The 25,419-nt window shown below is 37.3% G+C and overlaps 1 protein-coding gene across 2 annotated transcripts; it reads left to right on the plus strand.

The window, feature by feature from the left end:
- Positions 1-2,472: 2,472 nt before the first annotated feature.
- PI4K2B (phosphatidylinositol 4-kinase type 2 beta) lies at positions 2,473-25,273 on the plus strand. 2 transcript variants are annotated; one of them, XM_082481984.1, is made up of 11 exons: positions 2,473-2,880; positions 7,401-7,558; positions 12,772-12,972; positions 13,484-13,615; positions 14,996-15,149; positions 16,415-16,482; positions 16,982-17,081; positions 20,000-20,133; positions 21,195-21,254; positions 23,840-24,026; positions 24,259-25,273. In XM_082481984.1, exons 1-10 carry the CDS (start codon positions 2,592-2,594, stop codon positions 24,011-24,013), a joined length of 1,470 nt encoding a protein of 489 aa, XP_082338110.1. In that variant the 5' UTR covers positions 2,473-2,591; the 3' UTR covers positions 24,014-24,026; positions 24,259-25,273. The 2 variants fall into 2 exon arrangements, with proteins under 2 accessions (XP_082338110.1, XP_082338109.1); XM_082481983.1 differs by having other exon boundaries at positions 23,840-25,273.
- Positions 25,274-25,419: the final 146 nt, after the last annotated feature.

The raw sequence follows: 25,419 nt of genomic DNA on the forward strand, positions 1-25,419 counted from the left end.
AGGAGATGGCTAAGCGGCTTTCTTTTTTTTTTACATTATTTGGGAAAAAGTTACAGTAGTAGGAAATCTGGGGCAGGCATCGCACCTTTACCGGGAACTGCTGGTGGAGCCTCAGCAGGTGGAAGCTTACCTGGAGCACGGGGGCTGACCGGCACACTTGAGAATCCTGCTGCCATCGCTCACCCTTGCACTCCGGCAGCCGTGGGGGCTGGCAGATTACCGGTCGCCTTCCGAAAACAACCAGTAGCCAGTTGTGCAAAAATTGAAGAGGCGTGTTAAGTGGACGGCGTGTTTGTTCGTTGAAATGTTTAGTTTTAACCAGCCTGTACCTGGTCAACTGAATTTGTTTATGAAGGCCTACCCGATTCTTCTGTTTTACAGTTGTAAGTTCAGACGGCTAATTAACATGTGAAAAGTACATAGCGACCGTCCTGCTTCTGTAGGTTTAATTAGCCTGATTAAGATCTTTAGGGCGTTCTGACAGTAATCTTACACACCTGTTTGAATTGTTGGCTCAGACTATAATTAACATAGTTTCTTAGTCCTTTTGAACAGAAAAGAGCTTTGCAAGTTGAATTGTCATGCTCCTTAGTCCCCGTAGTCATGCGGCAGCTGGATTGTTAAAATGTGTTGTGTTGCTATTATTTTAGAAATATTGAGCAGCTATTAATCTTGTTCTTTAAACTATCACAAGAGGGCGCTCACCTAAAGCTAAAAGTGCACGATTGTGCATGTGTTCCCTTTTTTTTTCCTCCTGGTTTTCCCACTCCAATGTTTCGACGTGGTGCTGAGATATGTACTATAAACAGATGACAAAGTATGCTCTATGGATTAGAAGGATAGAGACAAAAGTGTTAGCATGAGGAAAACGATCCAACTTATTTGCATGATTTAATTGTTAGTAATTTTAATCCAGGTGGCTAATTGAGTGTATTAGCTACTCAGAATTAAAATTAATAGTTTGTTAATAACTATGATGGTGATGTGTATTTTGTTTATTTATGAGCTGCCATAGTGTTTGAACTCTGCACTACTGAAGATTGAGGCAATGTAAGGACTCTGTCAGATCAAGACCTGTGAGCAAGTTACAGAATTCTCATTGCAGTAGATGAAAACTAACAGTTAACTGTATTTAGACATACACTAGCACGTGTAGATGAATCCCTAAACCAGAAGAAATAGCTAATGAGTTACTTCTTGGTTAGTTTATTAAAAAGAAAGAATTTTCAAACCTTTTAGAAACCCATGGATGAACTATTTGACAGAACATTATTGAAACAGCCAGAACTCACTCATAACTAATGAAGCTAAAGGGAGATGTAATCTTCCTTAATGGTCTGCTGGGCAAAATTTAGATTTAAAATCTCCCAGTTTAGTCTGATCTTTTTGTTTGCTTCACACAGGAATTAACATTGAATTATATCCAATTGCTGTAGCCTTCATACAGTCGTTTACTGGGTGTAAAATGGCTATTCATCTGGAGTCACAGTTGGCTGAGTTATGTTCACTTTTAATAGAAAGGAATGGAAACAGAAATGCAAGTGTGAACAGATTTTATCCACTGTTACAGATATTAATAGTTACATAAGTAAATGACACTCAACTTAGTTCCAAAGTCCACTGGCTGGCAGGTAACCTGAGACAAAACAAACACAAGCCAAGCATTTCAGTAGGGCTTTATTTTGCCAGTAACCAAGTTTCTGTCCCTGATCCAGGTAATGTACAGAATGAATTCTTATATCATGAGTAATTATGAGAATAATGAGAAATAAATACGTGCAATTACTGTTTTGCTGCCAGTATGATGCAGAATCCCGGTTCTATAGAAGTTCTCCATGCCTGTACTTTTCTCCCATATTTCACCAAAATCTTTGAGTACAGCACTGAGGGAAAGAGGGAAAACCCCTCTTCTCTGGGGAGGTGTGGGGGAAGGCATGCACGGGGGGAAGCCTGATGCAGCCAGTCGGGGTTATAGCTGTACTCTTCTCCTTCTGATTAATTACGGGAGGGGGTGTGTGGAAATAATGAGAATATAGTCAAGTTTGGTTTAGGCTCGCTTTTGGAAATTACGGTGATGGTGTCTTTGAAAGTATGTGGAGGGAGAGCAGCTGGCTTAGCGGAACGCGGTGGCCCACAGACACGCCAGTTTCGGACCCAGAAATAAAGCGACTTCGGGTTGTGTTTTTGTTGAATGACTAGCAGTGAAAGTAAGGCCAGCCTGGAGCCGCGGTTTCCCGGAGGAAGGCTGAGCAGATCGTGCCGCTCTTAGGCTGCCTTAAATCATCTGCGGGCTCACGCCAGCGGACCTCAGTACCCGATGCTGCCCCCGCACTGGCGGGAGCCCGTCCGTCCCCCAGCTGCCGCACTACACAGCCTTCGTTGTCCGATTGACGCGGCCCCTTTAAGGCAGGTGGCGGGGGCGGGGTGGCGGTGCGGCGCGCATGCGCGGGGCCGTGACAGGCGCGGCGGCCGCCGAGCTGGCCCTGGCGGCTCAGCGCACCATGGGCTCCGGCAGAGGGGCCTGAGCCCGCCCGGCGGCGCCGCCTCCTCCCCCACCACCGCGCTCGGCCGCCGCCCTCACCCCCCCCCTCATGGCGGAGCCGAGTGCTGAGGGGTCCGATGAGCGGCTGCTGCTCCTCGCGGAGCCGGCGCCTCAGGGAGGGCCGCCCTGGCGGGGCCCGCCAGGGGTGAAAGCCGCCCCCGGTGGGGCTGTGAGGCTGTGTGGGGAGCTGGGGCTCGAGGAGGAGGAGGAGGAAGAGGAGGGTGAGGAGGACTCGGGGCCCGAGGGGGATGGAGAGGACGAGCCTCTCTTGCGGGCATCGGGCGCCGGCCGCCGCCGAGCGGGCGCCGCCTGGGACAAGGAGCCCCGCGCTGCCGCAGGTACGACCCGGGGCCGCCGCTGCCTCCCACGCCGGGCGCGGAGGGGAGGCGCAGGGGTGCGCCAGGGCGGCTCGGCGCGGGGGGGGTTTGCCCGAGTTAGTCTGTCCGGGCTAGGCTGCCTGGGCGTCTCCCCTGCCCTGTCCTGCCAGCGAGGCTAGAAAAATACCTGTGGGGGCTAAAGTACGGTTGATGTGCCGTGCCCGATGCCTCCCTGAGGTGTCCCGTCTCGTAGGGAGCTTATTACGAGCGTTCATCGGAAAGCAGTGTCGGCGAGGGGCAGAGGTGCATCGCCCGTGCTCGGCATAGGGGCTCGCTGACTAATGGTCTTTGAAGGGAAAGTGCTGTGAATGGCTCGAAATTTCAAATGCTTTGTCTTTATGTGCCGGGCTGCACGAACTCATTTACATCTTCATGAGTGTCTCCACTGTTACTTCTCCTTGTTCTCTGTCTTCTGTTTTGTAGGGCTTTGCTTTGTTTGTTTCTGTCACTTTTTTTTGAAACTTCTGGCTTTGCACGTTTTACAGGTTGTGTTCTGTGGTGGGACTGGCTACTGCTTCCTGAACACTTGGCAAACTCTGTCAAGTTTTCTTTTTGTCTTGCCTATTCCAGCAATTACTTGCTTGCAACCCCCATCTCTTCATCCTTTAAAAAGATTTTACTCTGTTTCTGTTCTTCACTCTAAGTCATCTGTTTGCTTCTTTGTACCGTCACGTGTATGAAGAGTTTTAGATGTGGACTCTTCTGTCATATTTTTGGTTTTCATAAACATTTATTTGCTTTCCATGTTTCAAAATCCAATCTTGAAGAAAGAAAGAAATGTGATGTGAAAATTCAGAAATGCAAGAATTTAGATATGAATTTGAAAAGAAGCATGTGGCCATTATCTAATTCTAAATATACAGGCAAGATTATAAAGTACACAGTATTTATGGCTTACTTTTTTTTCTTTAGACTTCTAAGCTTTCTGATTCTGTGCAACTTTGTAAAGAGGTGTACATCTAGGAAAAGTTTGGTGACAAATCTGTGGACTTCTATCACTTAACAGTGTTTGCTGTTGTAATTATACCGTGGTATTTCTTGCAAGAGACTGGTAAAACTTGTTCCTTTTGCAACAATAGCATATTAAAAAATCCAAGCAAAAACCCCCATCAATTTCAGCAAAATAAGTTATGCTAGTAACTTTTTTTTAGTAGCCACAGAGAGCTTTTTCTAGCGTACTGTGTTTAATCATAAGATAAAAAGTACCTTATCCTTTAACCAACGGTCCCAAGTGTATACCAGACCTGTAATGCGAACATGCTGTTAAAATGTTTGAGTTCTCCTGTCTTGTTCCCACAAGACTTAAGATGTGTTAATGAGACAGTACTTCTAGCAAAACATAATAGTTAAGGCTTTGAGTGGAGACTAGAGCTGTGGGTCTTGCACTACTGGGGCAATTAAGATGGTGAATGCAGAGTACTTATTGGAATCTGCCCTAACAGTATAAAAGAAATCTCAGAACTGTGACTGATCGCATCTCACCTCTTGTTCTCGTTTCCGTGTCCTTAGCTTTTCTGTATGTCTAACACTTGAATGTACAGGATTGTTTCACCTGTCAAATGTGCAACAGATATTATTCATGCATGTTCTTGAGACATAGATTGTTTTCATAATGGAATTATTGTCAGAATATGAAACTGTGTAGAAAAAAAAAAAAGGAATTGGTTGGAGGGACTACCTTTAATTATGTTAATGTTAAAATAGTATAAAGCTAGTTTAGTATTGAAAGAGTTCATACATGTTACTCTTGCAAAGTCTATTAGTTTAGCTTATATTAACTTGATGGAAGAACAGATTGAGGAGTCTACATGCATTCGTGTCTTCTTTGGCTTGTCCTCATTCAAGTATAGCAGCTTCACAGCCTTAGGTCTTGTCCAAATGAATTTGAAAAAAGTTACCGAGCTTGGTAGTTAGAGAGTGTGTGTGTGAGAGCCCTGGTCTCCTGAGTGGGAGTTTAATGAGAAGAGTAGTTTTCAAGAGCGGTTGCACAAAAAAACCTTGATTAGTTATACTTGCAAATTTAGAGACTGCACTGGGATTAAGTTGTGACCGTAATATGCTTTCACAGTGGAAAACTTGATTAAAAATAATTTTTGGAGAAGAAACCAACTCAGAAAACCCCGCCGTATTCAGCAAATACTAGCTTAAATTAAAATGGCTTATTTTCATATGGACAGTGTTGACAAACAGAAAGGAAATTTCTTAAAACTGCCTGTTCCCTTGTTTTCAGCCTATATATTTTTGTATGGCCTTATCACTGTAGTAACAGAAGGCTTTCTAGTAGCACAGTAGTGATAATGAACAAATCATAAGTTTCAAAATTTTTTTTTTCTTCCTTTAGCATACAACATAATGCAGTTTGTTTGGTTTTAACTAGATTTTTGATTGAATATATTTTTCCTGCAGTTATTTTTTATGTTAGAGAAGACATGGTTGAAGAATTTCCTCAAGACAATGAGACTTCTTGTGGTTTTAGATTCTAGAATGAACACACAGAAATTAAAATCTGACCTCTGAGAAAGTTGTCTTCTACATAGACAACTTCAGTCCCTGTGATAGAAAGTTCATCTGTAGGTCTTCTTCATCTGGAAGACTAATGTGCAGAGCAACTTAATATGGATGTTGCATTTTGTTTGGTAACCATATAGTGCACAACACTGATTTTTCTTTCACTGACAAAAATAATAGTAGTTGCAGTAGTTGCAGCTCAGCTCAGGGTAGATGAGCTGCTTAGGGACATAGTTTAGGAGTGGTGGTGTGTTTATCAGGGTAGGTTAATGGTTGGACTTGATGATCTTAAAGGTCCCTTCCAACCTCACTGATTCTATGATTCTATGATTCTATGATTCTATGATTCTATGATTCTATGATTCTATGATTCTATGATTCTATGATTCTATGTGATGTTTCTTGTGTAGAGATAGTTGAGGCTTGAATATGGAATAAGACTCACTGTTTCAAAATGTTTTTTTTCCTTAGAAATCAGTGTATTGTGGGTTTTTAGGTTTATTATCCTAGATTACTTAAGCACTTTGACAAGGGAATCTTAGATCTCTCTTCCTCTCTCTTGGTGGCTGACTCTGTGAAATGCAGTTTATAGATTGTCCCTGACAGTCCTAATAAAAGTCTTAAAATTAAACTGTAGTTCATGTCAGAAATATTGGTTAAGTAGTCTAAGAGTCTGATCCAATGGGTTGTAGTTGTTGATCCTTAAGAATAAACTGTTATTAGTTTTAAGGTTTCTCTTCAGTTGCCAACTTAGACTAAGGTTTTCCTATGTTTTATGCTTTTTAGTTGTTTTTATTTGGAAGCCATGTTATTATTTGTGAGTGGTTCATGAAAGCAAGTGGTAATGTTCTAGAAAGCTTCAAAGAACATACTGTGCTACAAAAAGTTGTTTCAAAACATCAAGAGCGTTTTTTATTTATTTGGCTATCCACAAACTGTTTAAGAGTATCTTTTCTGAATGGATTCTGTGCCGGTTGTTGTTCCAGAAGAATGTATCTGTCATATTTTATCTTGCATCTCTTCAAGTGCTGAAATGGGAACGAGGCAACTTTACCTGTGAATGTTTAATTTAGAATAAGGTTGCTGTTTCTTAATGCAGAAATGAGCCCTAATGCACAGAGTCATTAAAATCCACTCGATAAGATTGTGGAGTAATCCTACCCTTGAAAGTAAGGTACAAAAATCTACAGTTTCAGAACTTGCAAATAAATAGTTTGAAAAGTTTAAAGAGCCACAGAAGTATTAAATCCTGGCAACTTCTCTTCTAGTTATCTTTCTAAATGTTTGCATAGTCATAGAATTTGCATAAATGCCTGCATAGAGCTGATCTTTTGGTTGGTAAGTAAAGAAATTCTACAAGTTGTTCATAGTATTTTAATGTTGGAATGGTGATGGCATGCAATTCTTCACTGGGATATTAGTGCCACTTGGCAGTGCTACATGTAGTGGATTGTTCTGCGAATAACATCATTGTGTCTTAGCAGCTAATGAACATGTTAACCAAGCTGTTAAATGAATGGTATTATACCATTCTAATAGTTAGTGGGTAATGGACAGTTTACTTTCAGGTAGCTTTTTGTAGAGACTACAAAAGGACACAAAAATCTTAATAAAAATAGTATGTAAAATCTCTAGCACTTTTTTTACAGGTATGACTTTGAAGGGATGGGTTTTTTCTTACAGGCTTCCTTAGGTAAATAAAAATTAAAAATATCCTTAAAGTATAAACGCTTTGCAGTGGTAGTCTCAAATTAGTTGTTGGAGATTCGGCTGATCTACTTTAAACAAAAGGTTGATTAGACATGGGTAAATCAGTGGGAAAACTTGCACTGATTTAATGGACCGGATTTTTCAGCCTGCTATTGAATGGACATTAGCAGGGAAGGCTATTAGCTTGTCAATGTGTTTATTTATGTTGTTGTCAATTCCTAGTACAAATTACACTTAGGAGTGCTTGTTTTCTTATTTTTCAGGGCATACAGGACATACTGCTGATATGAATATATTTTTAGATGATCCAGAGTTTGCAGAAATTATTCTGAGAGCAGAACAAGCTATAGAGTGTGGAGTTTTTCCGGAAAGAATCTCTCAAGGATCCAGTGGGAGTTACTTTGCCAAGGATCCAAAAGGGGTGAGCATGTTACTGCAAAGTCAGAGACACTATCAGCAACGACTTTAAAATGGAAATTTTAAAATTCTATTTAAATGGAAATTCATTTAAATAAGTTGTTTAATAATTTATGGTATGACAAAATCTATATTGGAAAAATCAATGCAAGTAATATTTAGACTTCTAATTATATCTTGCAGCATAAGCTAAGACAAAATAATAGTTATTTCTCTGTTGCAGTTTTACCATGTTTTGAATGATCTGCACCAAAGAAATAAGAAGAAAACAAAAGGGTCTCTTTAACATCTGATAGGATTTCAGGGATTCCTTTGTGCAGAATCTAACATTTTGTTCCTTGTATGTTTTAATTGATTTTTGACATAACTAAGCTTCTGATTTGTATACTGTCTAGATTTCTGTAGCCAAGCCTCCTGTATTTTTATGCCTTTTCTCTTCAGATAGTCTTTTATTTAGGTCATGTCTCCTTCCTCCCAAATGATTGGTAGATGGGCAAGTAGAGTGACATGAGCACATCTGCCTTTTTGCTTGTACTTGGCTGCTGAATCTTGGAAGATTTGGTTTCCCCTCCCTTAGTGGTAAATAGTACCTTTGATAGCGATCATCTAAGAGGTGTCCTAAGGTTACTTTGAGACAGAGAAGTGACAGTTACCTGAATATCTTGCTTGAAAAGTAACGTTTGGTTAGCATTATTATGAGAAAATGATGTTTCAGACGTACTTTCACATAGTTTTCTTTAAATCAGAAATAGTTTGTCTGCTTACTGATATGTTCCAAAAAAGAAGACTCCTGACCCCCACACCTTTGTTAACCTGTCATATTTGATATTATTTTAAGCTCAGTCAGCAGTCTTCTGGTCTTAGGTAGATATAGGTGTTCATTAATCTTGAGGATCCCAGTCGTGTTAGACATGGAAGTGTAACACTTTAAGTGTTTTCAGAACATATTCAAGATTGTTGTTCTTCCTTGCATCCCCAAAATGGTCATTTCTCATTTGTTTAGGAAGTCATTTTTTTTGTTGTTCAGCTTTTATTCATATTATTGGTCACTACAGAATGTATTCCTGTTTTGCCACTTGATTTTCATAGGTGTTTGGTTTAATGCCACTTTTCTAGTGATAGTTTTTCCACTTTATTGATGTGTGATTTTTAGAATAGTTACCTGACTTAAATTCACATATTTATTTGTATTATTTTTGAGATGGAAAGTGTCAGAACTACGCCTTAAGAATCTTCAAAGAACTGCACATTGCAGTTCATACTCCTGTATTCCAGGAACTCTTGTTAGTAATGACCCCCTTTGTTCTGGTGGAGGAGAGCCAAAGTAGGTTGGGAAGGATGGCCTCTCTCTTTTTGAAACTGTAATTTTCTGTAATCACTTTGTGGGATTCTTGCTGTTGTGTACAATGGTGTCAATATGAAAGTCTGTTCAAAGTTTCAGCAAACTTTAGGTCACTTCCCTACTTCAGTAGTTTAGTCCTTTATAGGTTGTATATATTCATATTCAAACTTTATACTGTTTTTTAAAGAGGTATTTTAAATTAGGATTATATTTTATTAAATACGCAATAGGAAAAAATCTGAGTAAGTAACCAAATACTGGTTTAAATCAATACTTTTTTCAAAGTCAGTGCATGTTGTGTCTAAAGAGTGTTCTACACTGTTATGCTAAAAATGCTTTACAGCTGGTTACTTGTGGTTTTGGAGTTGTTGTTAATGCTGTGCAATTGAGATCTTTTATTCTTAGAAAGTTAGTAGAGAAATTACTAGAAAAAAATCGTACTTATTCTGGATTTCCATATGTGCAAATCTGTTTTGTCTGAAGCCTCTCCAGACTGATTTTCCAGATTTTTGGCAAACGTTTGAGAGACTAACTGTGCCCTTGGGCTAATGAGAGAATACTTACACGTGATTTTTGTAACCATGGTATTTTGGATGAAGCACCTTACTTTCTTGTTTCTTATGTGGTGATTTTCCTGTTGGTTTTACTTCTGTTTTGCAGTGAAGTGTTCTTTTTGTTCCTAGTTAAGTTCATAGTAGTGACTTGCTTTCCCCCATCATGCAGGTCATTGATTTGAATATGTATTTAGGAGAAATGAAGCCTAAACAACACCTTTTTTTTATGTGAGCCAGAAAAAAATTATTGCAAAATATGAAACTATTTGATATCATGGGACTGTGAGAATAATGATACTGAGATCCTAGCTGACTTTCAATTTTGCTTTTATTCTTTGTACTAAATTTGGACTTTACCTAAATTTGCTATCCATATTAAAGGTCTGATAAAATTTCATTTTGTCAATAATGCAACTCCCATTTGTAGAATGGATTTCGTATCCTGTTTGACAGAGTATTGCATCATTCTGCTTCAGACAAGTTTTGTGACTTGCTTTCTCCTCTTCTTCTTGAGTAATCTCCTATTCCTTATGCTGGGAAAGAGCTTATTAAAGATGTGCTAAGCCTTCTTACTGGTCAGCTTCTGAAGTGTTTATCCACACTAATACCAAGTTACAGGTAAAATAACCTGTTTCCAGTAAGTCATCTTATTCGCTGATTTGGGTCTATCAGAAAGATAAAGCTAAAATTGCCTCATTAAAAATTATTAACTTCCTGCATTTATTGCCATAGTTGTATACTGATATGAAGTAGTGCAGTACTTAAGCAGCTGAAGTGTTGAATATTTCTGCATTTGTTGTTCATTGTGTCTGTTACAAACTGTTCTGCAATATGTTTTTGATGGTTTAGCTATTGGCTATTTGGTAATGCCAATGGAGTCACTCTAGAAATTAATTTTGACTTGCAAAATTAAGGCGGGTCTTGGTTGATTGTCTACATATTGAGCTTTCTGTTTCTGCTCTGGTCATCAACAGCAGTGGCTCTGCAAAATTTAGCAAGGTTCTAACTTCAGTGAAACATTGAAAACCATATCTAGATTTCATAGTATAGCACAGTACGGTCCAGGCAAATAGTGGAATGAGCTAAGCTCCTTTTTAAAATGGGCAGTTTGTAGGAAGTGTTATCCAAAGAACGATTCAGAATCGAGATCATTAATGGCTGGGCATATCATAGAATGGTTTAGGTTGGAAGGGGACCTTAAAGATCATCTAGTGCCAGCCCCCCTGCCCTGCGCAGGGACACCTTCCACTAGACCTGGTTGCTCAAATATACTACCAAATATGGCACTACGTTTCTGGGAAATGGAAAAAAAACCAAAAAAACAACCTTTTGAGCAATTCGAAACCTAACATTAGAATTTTGACTAAACTAGTATACCAAGTAAATTCAGTTTCCAAAGTGTTACGACTTAAAAAATATATATATATAAAAAAATAGTAAAGCGTTCAGAGAACATCCTGGCCTTGCAAGTTGCACAGAGTATTTACTGTAAGTGTAACTTTTTGTGTACGTCTAAATTGAATTGAGTCTGTGCAGTTGCATAGAACTTGCTTATGATTTTAAATGTAACCTTAGAATCGCAGATAACAGAGTACTGAAAACAAGAGAATTTTTGTAAATTTGTTTCCTGTGCCTGATGATAGGAAACTTTTATAAGATGAATGCAAATAGTGATATTTCGTAACTTATTTCTTATGGTAGTTGATGGGAGTGAATCAAAATAAAAGGACAATACAGGTGATGCTACTAATGCCTGGCATCTTGTGTAATCTGTTTACAAACTGAACGAAACAAGTTCTGTGTAGTTAGTTTGTCTTGGTCAAAGCAGGATTGTCTTGAACAATCTTGGATGAGTTAGATTGTCTCGGACAAAGTGGGTGAAAATTCTCTACAAGCTAGAACAACTACTGAGGTCTTCTTCCTAATCTAGTTGAATCAGCTGAAGCAAGATGCTGGTTTATCACTGCCAGCAAACTTGTTCATGACTTAATAGTGTAAATTGGTGAGTGTTGGTGCAACAACAGGCAGTGTTTAGCTTATTGAGATATTCACTTTTTTGATAAGGATTCAGGAAAGTACTAATACATGAAAATGCTTCTAAAACAGTTGTTCTTAAATATGGTCCTGTGAGAAGGAGTGATTTCTACAGCATTTCACTTGAGCTATAGAAGAGTGATTACATGAGCTTCCTGCACTAGGCTAAAGTTTATCACAGACAATTGGAAGGTTATATATTTTAGCATGGTAATAATCTTGTGGTTTGAAGTTAACAAATATAGAGTCACGTGTAGAAGGCACCTTGAGAAATCCTCTATTTAATACCTGTGTTGTGGAGCAGGATCGTCTTAACATGACTAACTAACCTGATGTTAGCAACATCCTGTTTTGGAGACTCCACAACCTGGCAGCCTGTTTCAGTCCTTAGCCACTCTTGAGGTTCAAAAGGGTTTTTTCTTTGCAGCTTATCTGCTGGGATTTAAGCCTATCATTACTTGGCTCGTTAACAGTAAATGCGTTGTTCTTTTTTTCTCTATAGTAACCTGTTACATAGTTCATTGTGCCCCATTTTCTCTTTGGCTAAACAATCCCTGTTCATACAGTCATTATTCACATTTTTTGTGCTTATTGTTTTTCCAACTTTCTTCAGTTTGTTAACAGATTTCTTGAAGCATAGTGTCCAAAATTGGACACAGTACTCAGTAATTTTAAGCTTTGCTACATGTCTCCGATGTAAATGGTGGCTGATACTGTGAACCATTGTCAGCTTTGAGTTGAGGAATCTACAGCAGTGGTAAACGACACCACTCTTTGGAACTGCAAAGTGCAGAACATTTTGATCCATTCTAACTTAAAGCAGTAAATAAAATAGATACAGAACACGAATAATCAAATGTTACCTTTTCTCTATGTTTTTTTACTTTCCTAGAACCATTATGTCTCTGTCTGAAATATGTTGTCAATGTGTTAATCAATGGGCTAAGAATGATTTTTAAAACCACTTTTTAAAAAACTTAGAATATAAAAATTTGTATATTCTACAATGCAGTCCTCTGTTTTTGAAAATCTAGGAAGTGTTAGCTGGTTTTGATTTTTCTCTTATGAAGAGCTTATATTGAATTTGTACTACTTGCAGATAAGCATTTGGTGATAAATGTATTCATAATAGCATTTTGTTTTATTATTTCATCATCTAAAAGGAGTGAGTGTAAAATGCAAAAGTATAGTATCTTAAATGATTTTGAAAATTATTTATTTGAAAGTATTGGTTAATCTGTTGCAACACAAAGCATTCATACTTTGATTTTATATAATTTGTCCTAGAAAATTATTGGAGTGTTCAAACCAAAATCTGAAGAGCCTTATGGACATCTAAATCCAAAATGGACCAAATATTTTCACAAAGTTTGTTGTCCTTGCTGCTTTGGCAGAGGCTGCCTCGTTCCAAATCAGGGATACCTCTCTGAAGCTGGTGCCTATCTTGTGGATGACAAGCTGGGCCTAGGAGTTGTACCTAAAACTAAGGTAAAAGTTAAAATACATAAATTATTGAATGCAAAAAATATATAGTGATAGATTTGTCAGTCTCTAGCTGTAGGTGTGGAGACAGGCTTGTATATCATGCATTATCCCTAAGTCATTTATAAACTATTGCAGGTCCAAAAGCACAGTGGTTTGATGTAGAAATAGTGACTGTAACTTTTGTTTTAAAGGATAAGTTTGCAATCTGAATTGAATCTCTTTTTTGGAACCACTTCAGTTTCTGGCATTTTCTGACATTTTTTTGCATCGTGTTTTGGTCAGATGCATCAGAATTGCAAAAAGCAGCATATAAAGATTCCCACTTATAAATTTTTTACCGCATCTTTGAGATATGTAAAATAGCAAATATTCACCTTTTCATATAAAATTTGTCTGTTGGAAATGCCTGATGCTTTCTTTTTGCTTTTTGACAACCAAGCATAAAATTTACTGTGAATTTATAATTGAAATAATAAGGAATTCTGAGATGTGTTTTTAACTTTCATATTTGAAGGTTGTCTGGCTTGTCAGCGAGACCTTTAATTACAGTGCAATAGATCGTGCAAAGTCAAGAGGAAAAAAATATGCTTTAGAGAAAGTGCCAAAAGTTGCTAAAAAATTTAATCGAATTGGACTACCTCCTAAGGTAAGATGAAAAATAAGTGATTTATACATTTCCTGATTCTTATACAAAACCTTGAATTAAAAAAAAAAAGAATATTTGTAGCTAACTTCAACAGTAGAAGAAAAACACTATTGCTTGTTGAAAACTGTCTCTGAATGAGTGAAGTTTGATAAATATCACTATTTTTATGCAAAATCTATCCACTCTGTTACATCATTCCTTCATTTGAACTACTTTAATAACCTTGCCGCTTCTTGTATCAGTCTGCAGTCTGGCTTTCTGCTGGAGGAGTAACAAGTTGAATTGTTGTATATCTTTCACTGTTGTTTTTTGGTTGGTTTTTTTTTTTTTTTTCCTTGACTGTTTAGTACATTTCATTTCAGTATCATGCTTTTATATTGTCCTCTGCATTTTATCTAGTTCTTTCATTTTTCCTAAATATTTGTTTTTCCTTGTTTGTTTTATTCTTTTAGGTATCCTATTGTTGTGTTCATCCTACCTTCCTTTCGTCTTGTGTGCAGTACTCCGCTGACTAAAAACTCACATCATTCTTACCTAATGAGCCTTATTGTATCCTCAAAATATCACCACAGTGTTCTACTCCTAAACTTTTAAAATACACGCTATGTACAACTTGGGTAATCCTCATGTGTCAGTTCCCAGCAATTTTGATCCATGTGACATATGTTATGCAAGCTTGTATCAGCATGGTTATTCCACATACTATCTGTTCATCCATGTCTCTGACGTGTGCATCTGTCTGCATTTTACTTCTCAAATATAAGTTCTCTTTTGATTTTTTTAATCTTGAGCACCTTTCCTGTTGCCCACACACGTGGAGCCTATGCCACCTGTAGTTTTCTTCGTTGGGCTTTTGGGGGAAATGTATTTCCGCCATTTTCATGCAAAAAGTGTCTGTCTTGAAAAAATGGTTAATGGTGCTGTTCTCATCAATGAAACTTAAAGCTTTTCAGAGGAAGATTTTCTTCCTGTAATTTTTGGTGAGCTTCCTATGAACTACTGAACACAGTGTTTCCAATGAAAAAGAGAATAGATACTACTTCTTCCTCTCTGTGTCAAATATTGTTCATAATATTGAATGTTCACTTATTTGGAGCTGTCTGGCTACATATTATTCCTGGTAAACTCAGTGCTTAAACAAATATTAAAAAAAAAAAAAGCGCCACCAAAAACCTCAGGAAAAAAACCTCATGATGTGAGTCTTACTCTTTTTAGAATTTGGGAATGAAAGAGAAACTACTTAGTAATTTATTTTTTTTAATGTCATATTTCCTGTGTTCTGAACTCTGAAAGTGTATAATGAGGTTTTTTGTTAATGTTAAGATTAGTTGTGTGGCCTACCCAAGTGCATTTTCCAAATGCAGTTTCTTGATGTTACAGGTTGGCTCCTTCCAGCTGTTTGTTGAAGGATATAAGGAAGCTGACTACTGGCTCAGGAAGTTTGAAACTGATCCTTTACCTGAGAACACAAGGAAAGAATTTCAGTCACAGTTTGAAAGATTGGTTATCTTGGATTATGTTATCAGAAATACAGGTATTATTAGGATAATGTATGGTGGGGTTTCAGAAAAGCCATGACTATCGTTCTAAGCTAGAGCTGATAACAGCACAGTTTCCCATCAGTGCAAAATAGTACATGTACTTCAGTGCCTAGTCACAATTAATAATTGTGTTGTCTGTCTCTCAGTTCTCCTTGTTTCTTTCACTGAGAAGCTGGGGTTCTTCTGTTGACTGCGTAGGCGATTTATTTCCTCAAGAATCCAAAGGCAGTTTTATATTTAAAATACTTCCTTTACTGCTTTGCCAGAAGTGGGCATCTTTACTCTTCTTCAGATATACCAGCTCTAGTTCATTTTCCTTTTCTTAAATTCACTTATTGGAAAGGAATTCAGCTGAAAAGAAGTCATTCTAACATACGGCTTTTTAGAAGCAAACTAAAAGAAGAAAGCTTCATAAGAATGTAATAATTTGTAGATGCTGCTGTGATCCGTCAGCTCTATCAAATGGATCTCGGTATTTCCAAACAATTACTGTGTCTTATGACTTTCTTAAAATTGTAAGGAAAATACTCAAAATGCAAAATCTCATTATGTGGATGATTTTACCTTCATCTAATATATGCAATCATCATAGAATCTGAAAATCTTCTGATGGATGTTTAACTAAACTTAAGGGAGCACCTTAAGATGACTGGAGGACCTACAAATCCGTGCAGTCATCCTCTGTCTGAAAAACCTTGTCAAAGCCTTCAATGTCTCAATTTTGTCTGAACGGTGCAGATGTTTTTAGTTTCTGAAAGGCTCTTCAGTTTTTCCCCCCTCCATCTTTGAACAGTATGTTTTCTCCATGTAGTCAAACATCAAACTGTCTATAATTTTGGAGAGCCTCTCCCTTTCCCCATCAGCATTAAACCAAGCTTAAAAATGAAGTCATTGTGGTGGCGGCTACTGCTGCTGACAGTTTTCCTCAGGAAAAGTGCACGCTACAGCCATAAAATGCATAAATGGATGAAAATAGTTGCTCTTAGCTTTCTTGATATTTTACTGTCTATTCAGCCATTTGGAGAAACTAAAGCAGTAATACATACCTAAAAACACTTGGTAAATTTTTGGTCTTTCCAGTAAATCAAACATGTTAGTAAAGCTAAAACCCATATATTGTGATGGAAAAAACTTTTTGAACGGTTTTGCCTGACTCCTTTGGTAAATCCTCAAATTACAATATTAGTCATTATATATCACTTAACATGTTATTTATAAAGAAATAATAATCTAGTGACATGCATTTTCTTGTTTAAAGACAGAGGTAACGATAACTGGTTAGTCAGGTACGAAAAACAAGATGATGGACTTGATCTGTCAGATAAGGTAAGAAAATGGTACTCTAAGAAAATGGTAGCCTGAAACTTATGTTCTTTAAATTGTTTAGTTTTATAACTTGGTCTTTCATCCTAGTGCATGGTCTCAAGAAGTATGATAACTGCAAATTATTCTAGGTAAAAAGATTGAAAAGATATTTTGATTAGACTAGTCTGGATGGAACAGTGCTAGAAATTATTTTTATTGTGCTGTATTTTTTTCTTTATTAGCTTGGGCTATAATAATAATAATAAAACTGCCCACCATTGTTCAAGCACATTTCTTCAGCTATTTATGTGCTCTGCTTATCCTGTATTTGGGGGGAAGAGCTCCCTTTTAATGGTGGTAGAGTAAGAATTATACGTGCTGGAGTTTATTTGGATACTCTTTTATATTGTAGAGGTTGACTTAAAGCAGTGAAGCTACAAAGTATTGAGTATTTTTAATGTATTTCACTATTTTTGTGAGCACTTAGGTATCACTTATTTTTGAAATATTCCTTCCGTAGGATAGTGAATGGACTATAACTAAAGAATCTACTATTAAAATTGCTGCAATTGACAACGGTTTAGCATTTCCTTTTAAGCATCCTGATGAGTGGAGGGCATGTAAGTATTGCATTGTTCAATCATCTTCCTTTTGGGAGGGTAACTTCCAAATAAGAATTTTTTATTTGGGTGGTTGTAGTAAGAAACTAAGAAGTCATCGCTGTAGTTATGTATTGATTTTTTGAATAATGTACTCTCCTTCAGAATCATAGAATCACAAAATGGTTTAGGTTGGAAAGGACCCTGAAGATGGAGTTCCAACCCTCCTGCCATGGGCAGGGACACGTCCCACTAGACCAAGTCGCCCAAGGCCACATCCAGCATGGCCTCAACAACCTCTCTGGGCAACCTGTTCCAGTGCCTCACCACCCTCAAAGTGAAAAATTTCTTCCTAATGTTTAATCTAAACCTGCCCTCTTCCAGTTTAAAGCCATTCCCCCTCGTCCTATCACTATATGCCCTAGTAAAAAGTCAGAAAATTAACAACAAATGCCACTTTTGCAATCGCATATGTGATTTGGTCCTTGTTCATATTTTTTTACCCTTATACCTTTAAACAATGTTAATATGTGGATATTCATAAACATACTGCTGTATGTAAACTGACTGATGGTGGAACTGGAAAAACTTAGTGACTTATTTGTCATGTGTGTTTTCTTGAAAACCATTGTAGGAAATTACTTGAGTTGCAAGAATATGCAAATTGTCTCTCTAATGGCTAGATTTCTATTTCAATACAAAGGGTACTGTTGTAGGTGAACAAGTAGGCAAGTTAAATGTTATTTTTACTTGTTGTCAGCTTTAGCTCGCTTTGTAGAAGTTAATTTTTGAGCAGACTGGAAATTGATATTATTGTTAAAGCTGGGTTGCTTCTTACCATATCTCTGACCGCTTATAGTTTAGAAGGAAATACCCAACAGGGTTTACAATTATTTCTGTTGACTATTAGCCAATTGGGTAATAATGGCAGTTAATTGTGGGCTAGTTTTGCCATCAAAAGTCTTGTTAATTGCCACACTCAGAGCTCTGCGTAGTCTCTGTATATCTTGATACTCAGTAGTTATTGTCCTATGTATCTCTTAGCTACAGCCTCCTCTGCAGCTGTTCTAGAGACATTGCAATTATTGCTTATTTTATACCATCTTTCACATCAGCATCAAAAGTAATAAATTTGGATGGTCCTTTAGAGTTCTTTTGCAGTTGGACAAATGTGTGACAATTCCGTAAAGGTAAACTTGTAGTATAATGCTGTTTAAAATCACAGGATCTTGAGGGGTGGAGCATGTTTTCTTGATGACTAGGGCTGGTTGATTATCAAGGATAACCTCCTCAAAGCCAGAGAATAGCCTATCCAAAAGTCAGGACACTGGTCCAGCGTAGATGAACAGGGAACTCCTGACTAAACTGGGACACAAAAATAAAGTACATGAAAAAACAAACAAACAAACAAAAAAACAAAAAAAACCCACAAACAAAAAAAAACAAACCAACAGGTGTAGAGACTCCCTGGAAAAATAGCGACTTTGCCCAAAAGGGCAAGAATGGAGTCTGGAAAGTCAAAGCTCAGCTGGAGTAAAGCTAGCAGAGGACATGAAGGGCAACAAGAAAGGCTTAAGTAAATTAGAAGTGAGAGTGAGACTGAAGAAAAGTGCAACAAAGACCTAAAGACAAAAGGCATAAGAAAGAGCAAGTTACTTAATGCTGACTTTGTTACAGTTTTCGCTTGTAAGATTTGCTTTCAGGCTCTTAAGTCTCAGAGCTCATAAGCAGAGCCTCTGCGAATGAACCATTACCCAAAGCAGAAGAAAGAGAGCACTTAAGAAAAATGGGCATACAGAAATTCATAGGAGTAGACGGGATGCATTGGAAACATAGTGGGAACTGGCTGATGTTGTTGTGAGGCTGTTTTCTCATCACTGTTGAAAGACTCTAGTGATGCAGGAGGTTGCTGATGCCTAGGAAAAGGTAAGTATCATATCCGTCTTCGAGAAAGGCAAGATGCAGGGTACAAGTAATGACAGGGTAGCCAGCCTAACCTCAGTCCCCATGAAGATTGTGGAGTGAATCCTCCTGGAAGCTGTGTTCGAGCATGTGAAGAACAAGGCAATGGGGAAGCCAGCATGAATTTACCAAGGACAAACTGTGCTTGACTGTCTAGACAGCTTTTAATGATAAGATGAACAGTTCAGTGGATGAGGGGAGGGCAGTGAATACTGATTTTTTTCCTTGACTTTTGCAAGGCCTGTGTGGTGTCTCATAGTAGTATTGTAGTCAAATTTGAGATACGAACTGGACCAGCAGGGTGTGAGGTGGCTGGAAAACTGGCTGGACTGTCAGACTCGAAGAGCTGTGAGCAGAGTTAGGAAGTTTGATGGGTGGCCTGCTACTAGTGATGTTCCTCAGTTCCTGCAACTGATACTGTTTGGTGTCTTGTTTAACACCTGGTAATATTAATTACTCTTACAATATGTCTTGGAAAAGCTGTTTAATAGCAATTATGTGAAAAGTTAAGAATGTTTTTTGCAGCATGCTTAAAAGAAGGCATTTTGATAAACTAAACATTTTATTAAAAAATAGTGGCTACTCTTTTTTTGTTAATTCTTCAGTATGAGTCAAATAAGAATCTTTTAGATGTTTGATTGCAGCTATTATTTTACTCTAAAGGAAACTGCATTACTAAACTAGGAGAAGACCTCTACTGTTGCTTATGCTATTTATTTTATATGCCCTTTTTACTTACTGCTTCAACTAAGTATTTATTACTTAAAATATATTTTCACTGTTTGGGAAAAAAGCTAAGTAGCTGTAAAGCTGCTCTTGTAACTGTAGCCAAAAGAAGTATATATAATAATGTTGGGAAAAACGGTGTGTTACTGCAGATTTCCAGGAGGCGGCAGAGTGCTGTATCAGTGGTAAGCACTTGAGTATTTAATTTTTGCCTGTTGTTAATCAGTAAATGTACTGGTTTTCTGCATTAGATCCTTTTCACTGGGCTTGGCTGCCTCAAGCAAAAGTTCCTTTCTCTCAGGAGACCAGAGACTTAGTTCTTCCTCGCATTTCTGATATGAACTTCGTACAGGATCTTTGTGAAGATCTTTATGAACTATTTAAGGTGAATCGAGTGCTTCTTTGAATAGAGCATTACTGAAATAGCTAATACCTGTAATGGAGCAATTAGATGTTTTTTCTTGTTATGAATTTAACTTCTGTCTGTCATGATACTGTGCTATTTTAGCTTTAACACTGGCGTGGCAGAAAGGGCTTATATAATTAAGAGGAAACTATGTCACTAATGTGGCTAATTGACAATGATCAGCTCATCTGAAGACATAATTACCTTTTATATTTCTGTTTCACATAATCAAATAAAGCTAGTTAACTCTTATAGCACAAATCTGTGTAAAAACTCCATTTAACATACCTGTTTGGTGTGTATACACTTAAGAGAAACTGTAGAAACCTGAGGAAATCATGTATTTAGTGTAACTTAAAGTAACTGCATACCTTTCATATACTTAATTTTACATACATGTGTTGTGTGAAGTTGATGCTGGAATCTTGACCATGTTTAAAGTAAGTCAGACTTACTTTAAGGATACTGAAACTGCTACAATATTCACATGTGAAGGAGCATCCTTCTCTGAAACATTCCTTAAACAATTGTCAGACGTTCAAGTGAAATAACCTAAATGGTCAGTATGGAAAGAAATGGAAATTTTAAACTTTCAATGAAAATGCAGCTGGAATGTCAAAACTAGATCCTGAAACACGTTTGCAGCATTTGTGTCTTTGACACAGTTGTATTCAAAGTGACTCTGGGTTGTCTGTTAAACCCAGTGGCAAATGAAGTATTTAATAAATCTGAAGGAGGAGTACAGGTGAGACAGAGCGGTGTAACGTTATGTAATGGTATTAAGACTACCTACCAATGCCCTAAAGTGGTATTCACTGATGTATTTTATGGTGTGGAACGTCCTTCATTTTCACATATGTAAACCTGCTGCAATAAATAGACCTTTTTGTGGGTTGTACTATGACTATTTGAAGCTTCCAAAAATTATAAGGGTGAATATGACTATATGTATTATTAAATCAATGAATTTGCATGCTAAATATATAGCTAAAAAGAAGTGGGTCATTTCCTATAATAACTGTTCTTTTTGTTTCGTAAAGACTGATAAAGGATTTGACAAGGCTACTTTTGAAAACCAAATGTCTGTTATGAGGGGGCAGGTAAGACCGCTTTTTTACATTTTTATTTATGTATTTAATTTGTCATCGGTTTTCAGCTGTTTTTTAGAGCTACAAAAACTGACTCCTATTGAATTGAAAGACATTTGAAGGTATTTTCATCTGAGAAGACTAAATTTCTTTCTAGCATTTTTTTATTTGCATATAGATGAGACAGAAGAAAGTGTATAGAATAAGATTTTCTTAAATAATGTAATTGTTTTTTATTGCTTTTGTGGGGGATAGGGGAGGACTTAATTACCTATCTATTCTTAGAAGGTATTTTAAAAATGAAACACTGGAGAAGAGACAATCTTGGATGGCGAATTTGGTGGGTAATTCTGTTATGTTATTAAAATAAATGCAACTTTATTTTGGAGTGTCAACTTGATAATTGAAATACTTCTCACAAGAAAGCAATGTTAGGTAATAACATTTCTTAATCCTAGCAAATGTCAGAACCATACTTGGAACCAATCCAGCCATTTTCAGATTAGAAATTTGACAGTAATTGTGTTGTGGGGTTTTTTCTTAATCCTGAAACAAGAGAGGAGAAGGTGTTCTCCATCTTTTTCCTGTTTTAAAATTTAAGACTGGTGTGATATACTGGAAAACATGCTTTAGCTAAGAACAAATTATTCAGTTCATTGTAGGCATAAAACAGCGATTTGTGGAAAATGTAAGGGAATTGGACTAGATAAATTAATAGTCCCATTTGCCCTGAATTTATTGAAACTGACTTCTGTGTTCATAAATTCAGCATGGATAGTTTAAAGCCAGACACTCAGAGTTCCTAGGGGGAGCTTAATCCAACCTTACTCTGTAGAGTTTCCTCTGTCAAGAAGTACCTTGCACAAGGCTGCAGCTCTGCTTAGTCAGACATAATCACAGTGAACATTAGTTACGTGTGGTGGCTAAAAGCCAGCAAACCTTACTTATTAATGAATTACAGAATTTACTTCTGAAATAACTTTTCTGAGAAGTTTGTGCAGTCACTGGAAGGTCACTTCTGAAGTATTTATCCATTTTAAACTGTGTTAAGTAGCTTTTTTGTGATGAGACAATTGGCTACAGGGAATCCATTATTTAACAAAAAGCTTAAGGAAAAAAGCTTGATTTATATAGTTGAGAGACAGAGATCTAGCTAAGATTGTCTACATTAATTTCCCATCATAAAGGCTGCATCTGGACCCTTTCTTTGCACCCTTTCCCTGAGGTGGATTTCAGCAGAGATTTGGGGGTTTTGTTGGTTTGTTTTGTTTTTTTTGTGTTGTGGTTTTTAGTTTTTTTTAATCACTCTCTAGCTATACAAGAATGTGTTTCACTGTGGGAGATGTCAAGTTTTCAGGCATGGATTTAGCAAAAAAAGCAGATAATGAGTTATTCTTGGATGTGATTAGAAATACATCAGCAAATGATGCCTTTTAGCAAGCATTTTAGACTTGCTTTTGGTGTAAAACCAAAGTATTTTACAAGGGCATTATAGAAGAGCTGGATATCTAGATCACATGATAATGGATTCATTCAGTTAAGATGAATTTGCAGGATAGCCACGGCATCTGTAAATACATCCTTAAAAATGAAAACTTTAAGAATTAGAAAATGAAGAATCTAGTTGATAAAGATAAGGAGGCTGAAGAGAAATGTATCTCGCACATAAGGGGCAAGATCTTTAAGGAACCAAAAGTAGTTAGAAGCATATTTTTGTGAAAAGGGGAGGGGTGTGTGGAATATTGGAAAGGGTTTCAAACTCAGGATAAACAGTTCTCTCAAGAATATAGAGACTAAGCAACCAGGTAATGCAGATCTGAAAATGTAAATGTCAGGTGGACTGGCTGAAAAAGCCAAATTGCTGTAAACCATGCAAATGACTTTGCCTGTCAGGGGTCTTCAGCCATGAAAGTGCAGCATGAGCAAAGGATCAGTAAGTCACACAAGGAAGAAAAGGGTGTTGTGGAGAGGGGAAAAAAAGGGTTGATACTAAAGATAATGCAAGTGTGTCACCAGAACAAATTGAATACTTGTCCAAGTTTTCAGCAGGATAACATTGAACGTGGAGTAAATTATCAGGGCAGTTAATGAATACTGAAGTTTTGGAAGGAAGGTAACAGTCTCCTGGGAGCTGAGGGCTGAATTTGGATCTTAGCACTGGGTTTGGTGTGGGTTAATAATATGGCTTCATATCTTCTAATGTCAAAATAACTTGCAGCTGAACTGCTGGCACATCCTGTGTTAAATATATATTGATTGCTTTCTTGTAGGTTTTTTTCATTAAAGGTGCAATGCCCCTAAGAGATGTGCTAAATTTAAATGCTCTTAGATTTTTGTCTCTAACGTTTTCCAAAAATTCAGAGAGGATTGTGTGAAGTATTCAAGAAAAGAATAGAAGGTTCATCAGATAGCAGTAAGATGTCATAATGTTACCAAATAAATAAAATACTCTATTGCAAGTAGAGATATCTCTTAAATAATTCATTTTACAGTGCAGTCCTCTATACAATTGATTTAAGAGTGGCACCTAAATTTATAAGCCTCTTAGCCACAGTTTTATTTGTGTGCCCTCACCTTACCTGCTTTTACTCTTTTAGATACTAAACCTTACTCAGGCATTAAAGGATGAAAAAAGTCCCATTCAGCTTGTTCAGATGCCACGCGTGATTGTGGAGCGAAGCAGCACTGGAAGTCAGGGCCGGATTGTTCATCTGAGTAATGCATTCACACAGACCTTTCACAGCAGGAAGCCTTTCTTTTCCTCCTGGTAGCAACAAAAAATAGGTGGGAACAGTAAGTTTTTCTTAACTTTAGAAAGCTGCTTCTGTGTAAAGGCTCTGCAATAACGTACTTCTGCTGTATACCAAGAGCTCTGACTGCTGACACCTCAGAACTTAAATTCTAAAGACTTAAGAAATGTATTTTGAATGTAATAAAAGTTTACAATTTTTGTCTCAAAATTGTGAATTCTTATGTCAGGGAATGAGAAGAACTTGTCCATATTGTATTTTTATAGGCTAAATTGATGTATTCTGCGTAAGAAGATACACAGTTTGCATATGCTGAGAAACTACTTTTGAGTACAACAGGAATACTTTTTGTTTAATATAAATGTGAGAACATATACACTATCAATTTCTTTTTATATGGTCTTTAAAAAAAAAAAAGTGCAGAATGTTATCTTTTGATTGTGAAAATGCTTTTCCTTGGAATTTCTTCCTGATATTTTAAGCTGTTTATAGATTTTCACAGGCTACTTACTTGAAAAGTCATGCACTAAAAAAAAAAAAAAAAAAAAATTCATCTGTCCTTGACAAACAAGTGAAAGAAAGGGAGAAGGGGAGAAAATGCTCCAAGTGGGTTTTTTGCACGTGGGGACCAAAAATAGTTAAATAGTTGAATTACAGCAAAATTCAACCTGAGTAAGTACATACAATTCCTACTGTGACAAAATAAACTGAATGTATGTTTTGGAGGTTGAAATTCCACCTGTAGCTTTTAGAACTTGTGTATTTAAGCACGCGTATGGAGAGTTGTGGCATTTCTTTATAGAGGCGTCGCAACGAAAGACTTGCACCACTGCATTGTTACAGGTTTGTTTTGCCATACGCGTGTAGCTGTGTTCATCGGTGGTCACCAAAGTGGTTCTGCACTATTAATGACAGAAACACTGCTGTGTTCATCACAAAGCCAGTCTGCCTTCTAAATTTCTATATAAACATACTGTTATTTTTTGACTGGAGGGGGAAAAAAACCCAACAAACTGTAATACGTAGAGCACAGAGACTTATTGTGCCCTCAGCAATGTCACGCTCATCTGCCATTTGCATTTACATTTAAGTTACGTGGTCCGGGACTTGGTGGTCATGTTTCTAGATCTGTGGCTTGTGTAACACGGTAAATATTTTTATTTTGGTAATTTTCTGGACAGCTAAGACTGGGAACAGGGGAAAAAATTGCTGCTTTTTGAAACCTTCAGTATTTCAGATGTTGCTGTATTTTGTAATTCTAAGCAATACTGTTGAAATAAAAAAAATAAAATGCTTGTATTTTATATAATTTTGAGTGGATGTAAATATTAATGTAGCATCTCAGCAATTCACATGGTTAACTGAAACGTTTAAGCCTTAACTGTAAAACTCGCTCTACGGTGGAGTTCAAGGTAAGTTTGAAGTGG

The sequence above is a fragment of the Vanellus vanellus genome (assembly GCF_965231255.1).
Source record: "Vanellus vanellus genome assembly, chromosome: 4".
Taxonomy (NCBI): domain Eukaryota; kingdom Metazoa; phylum Chordata; class Aves; order Charadriiformes; family Charadriidae; genus Vanellus; species Vanellus vanellus.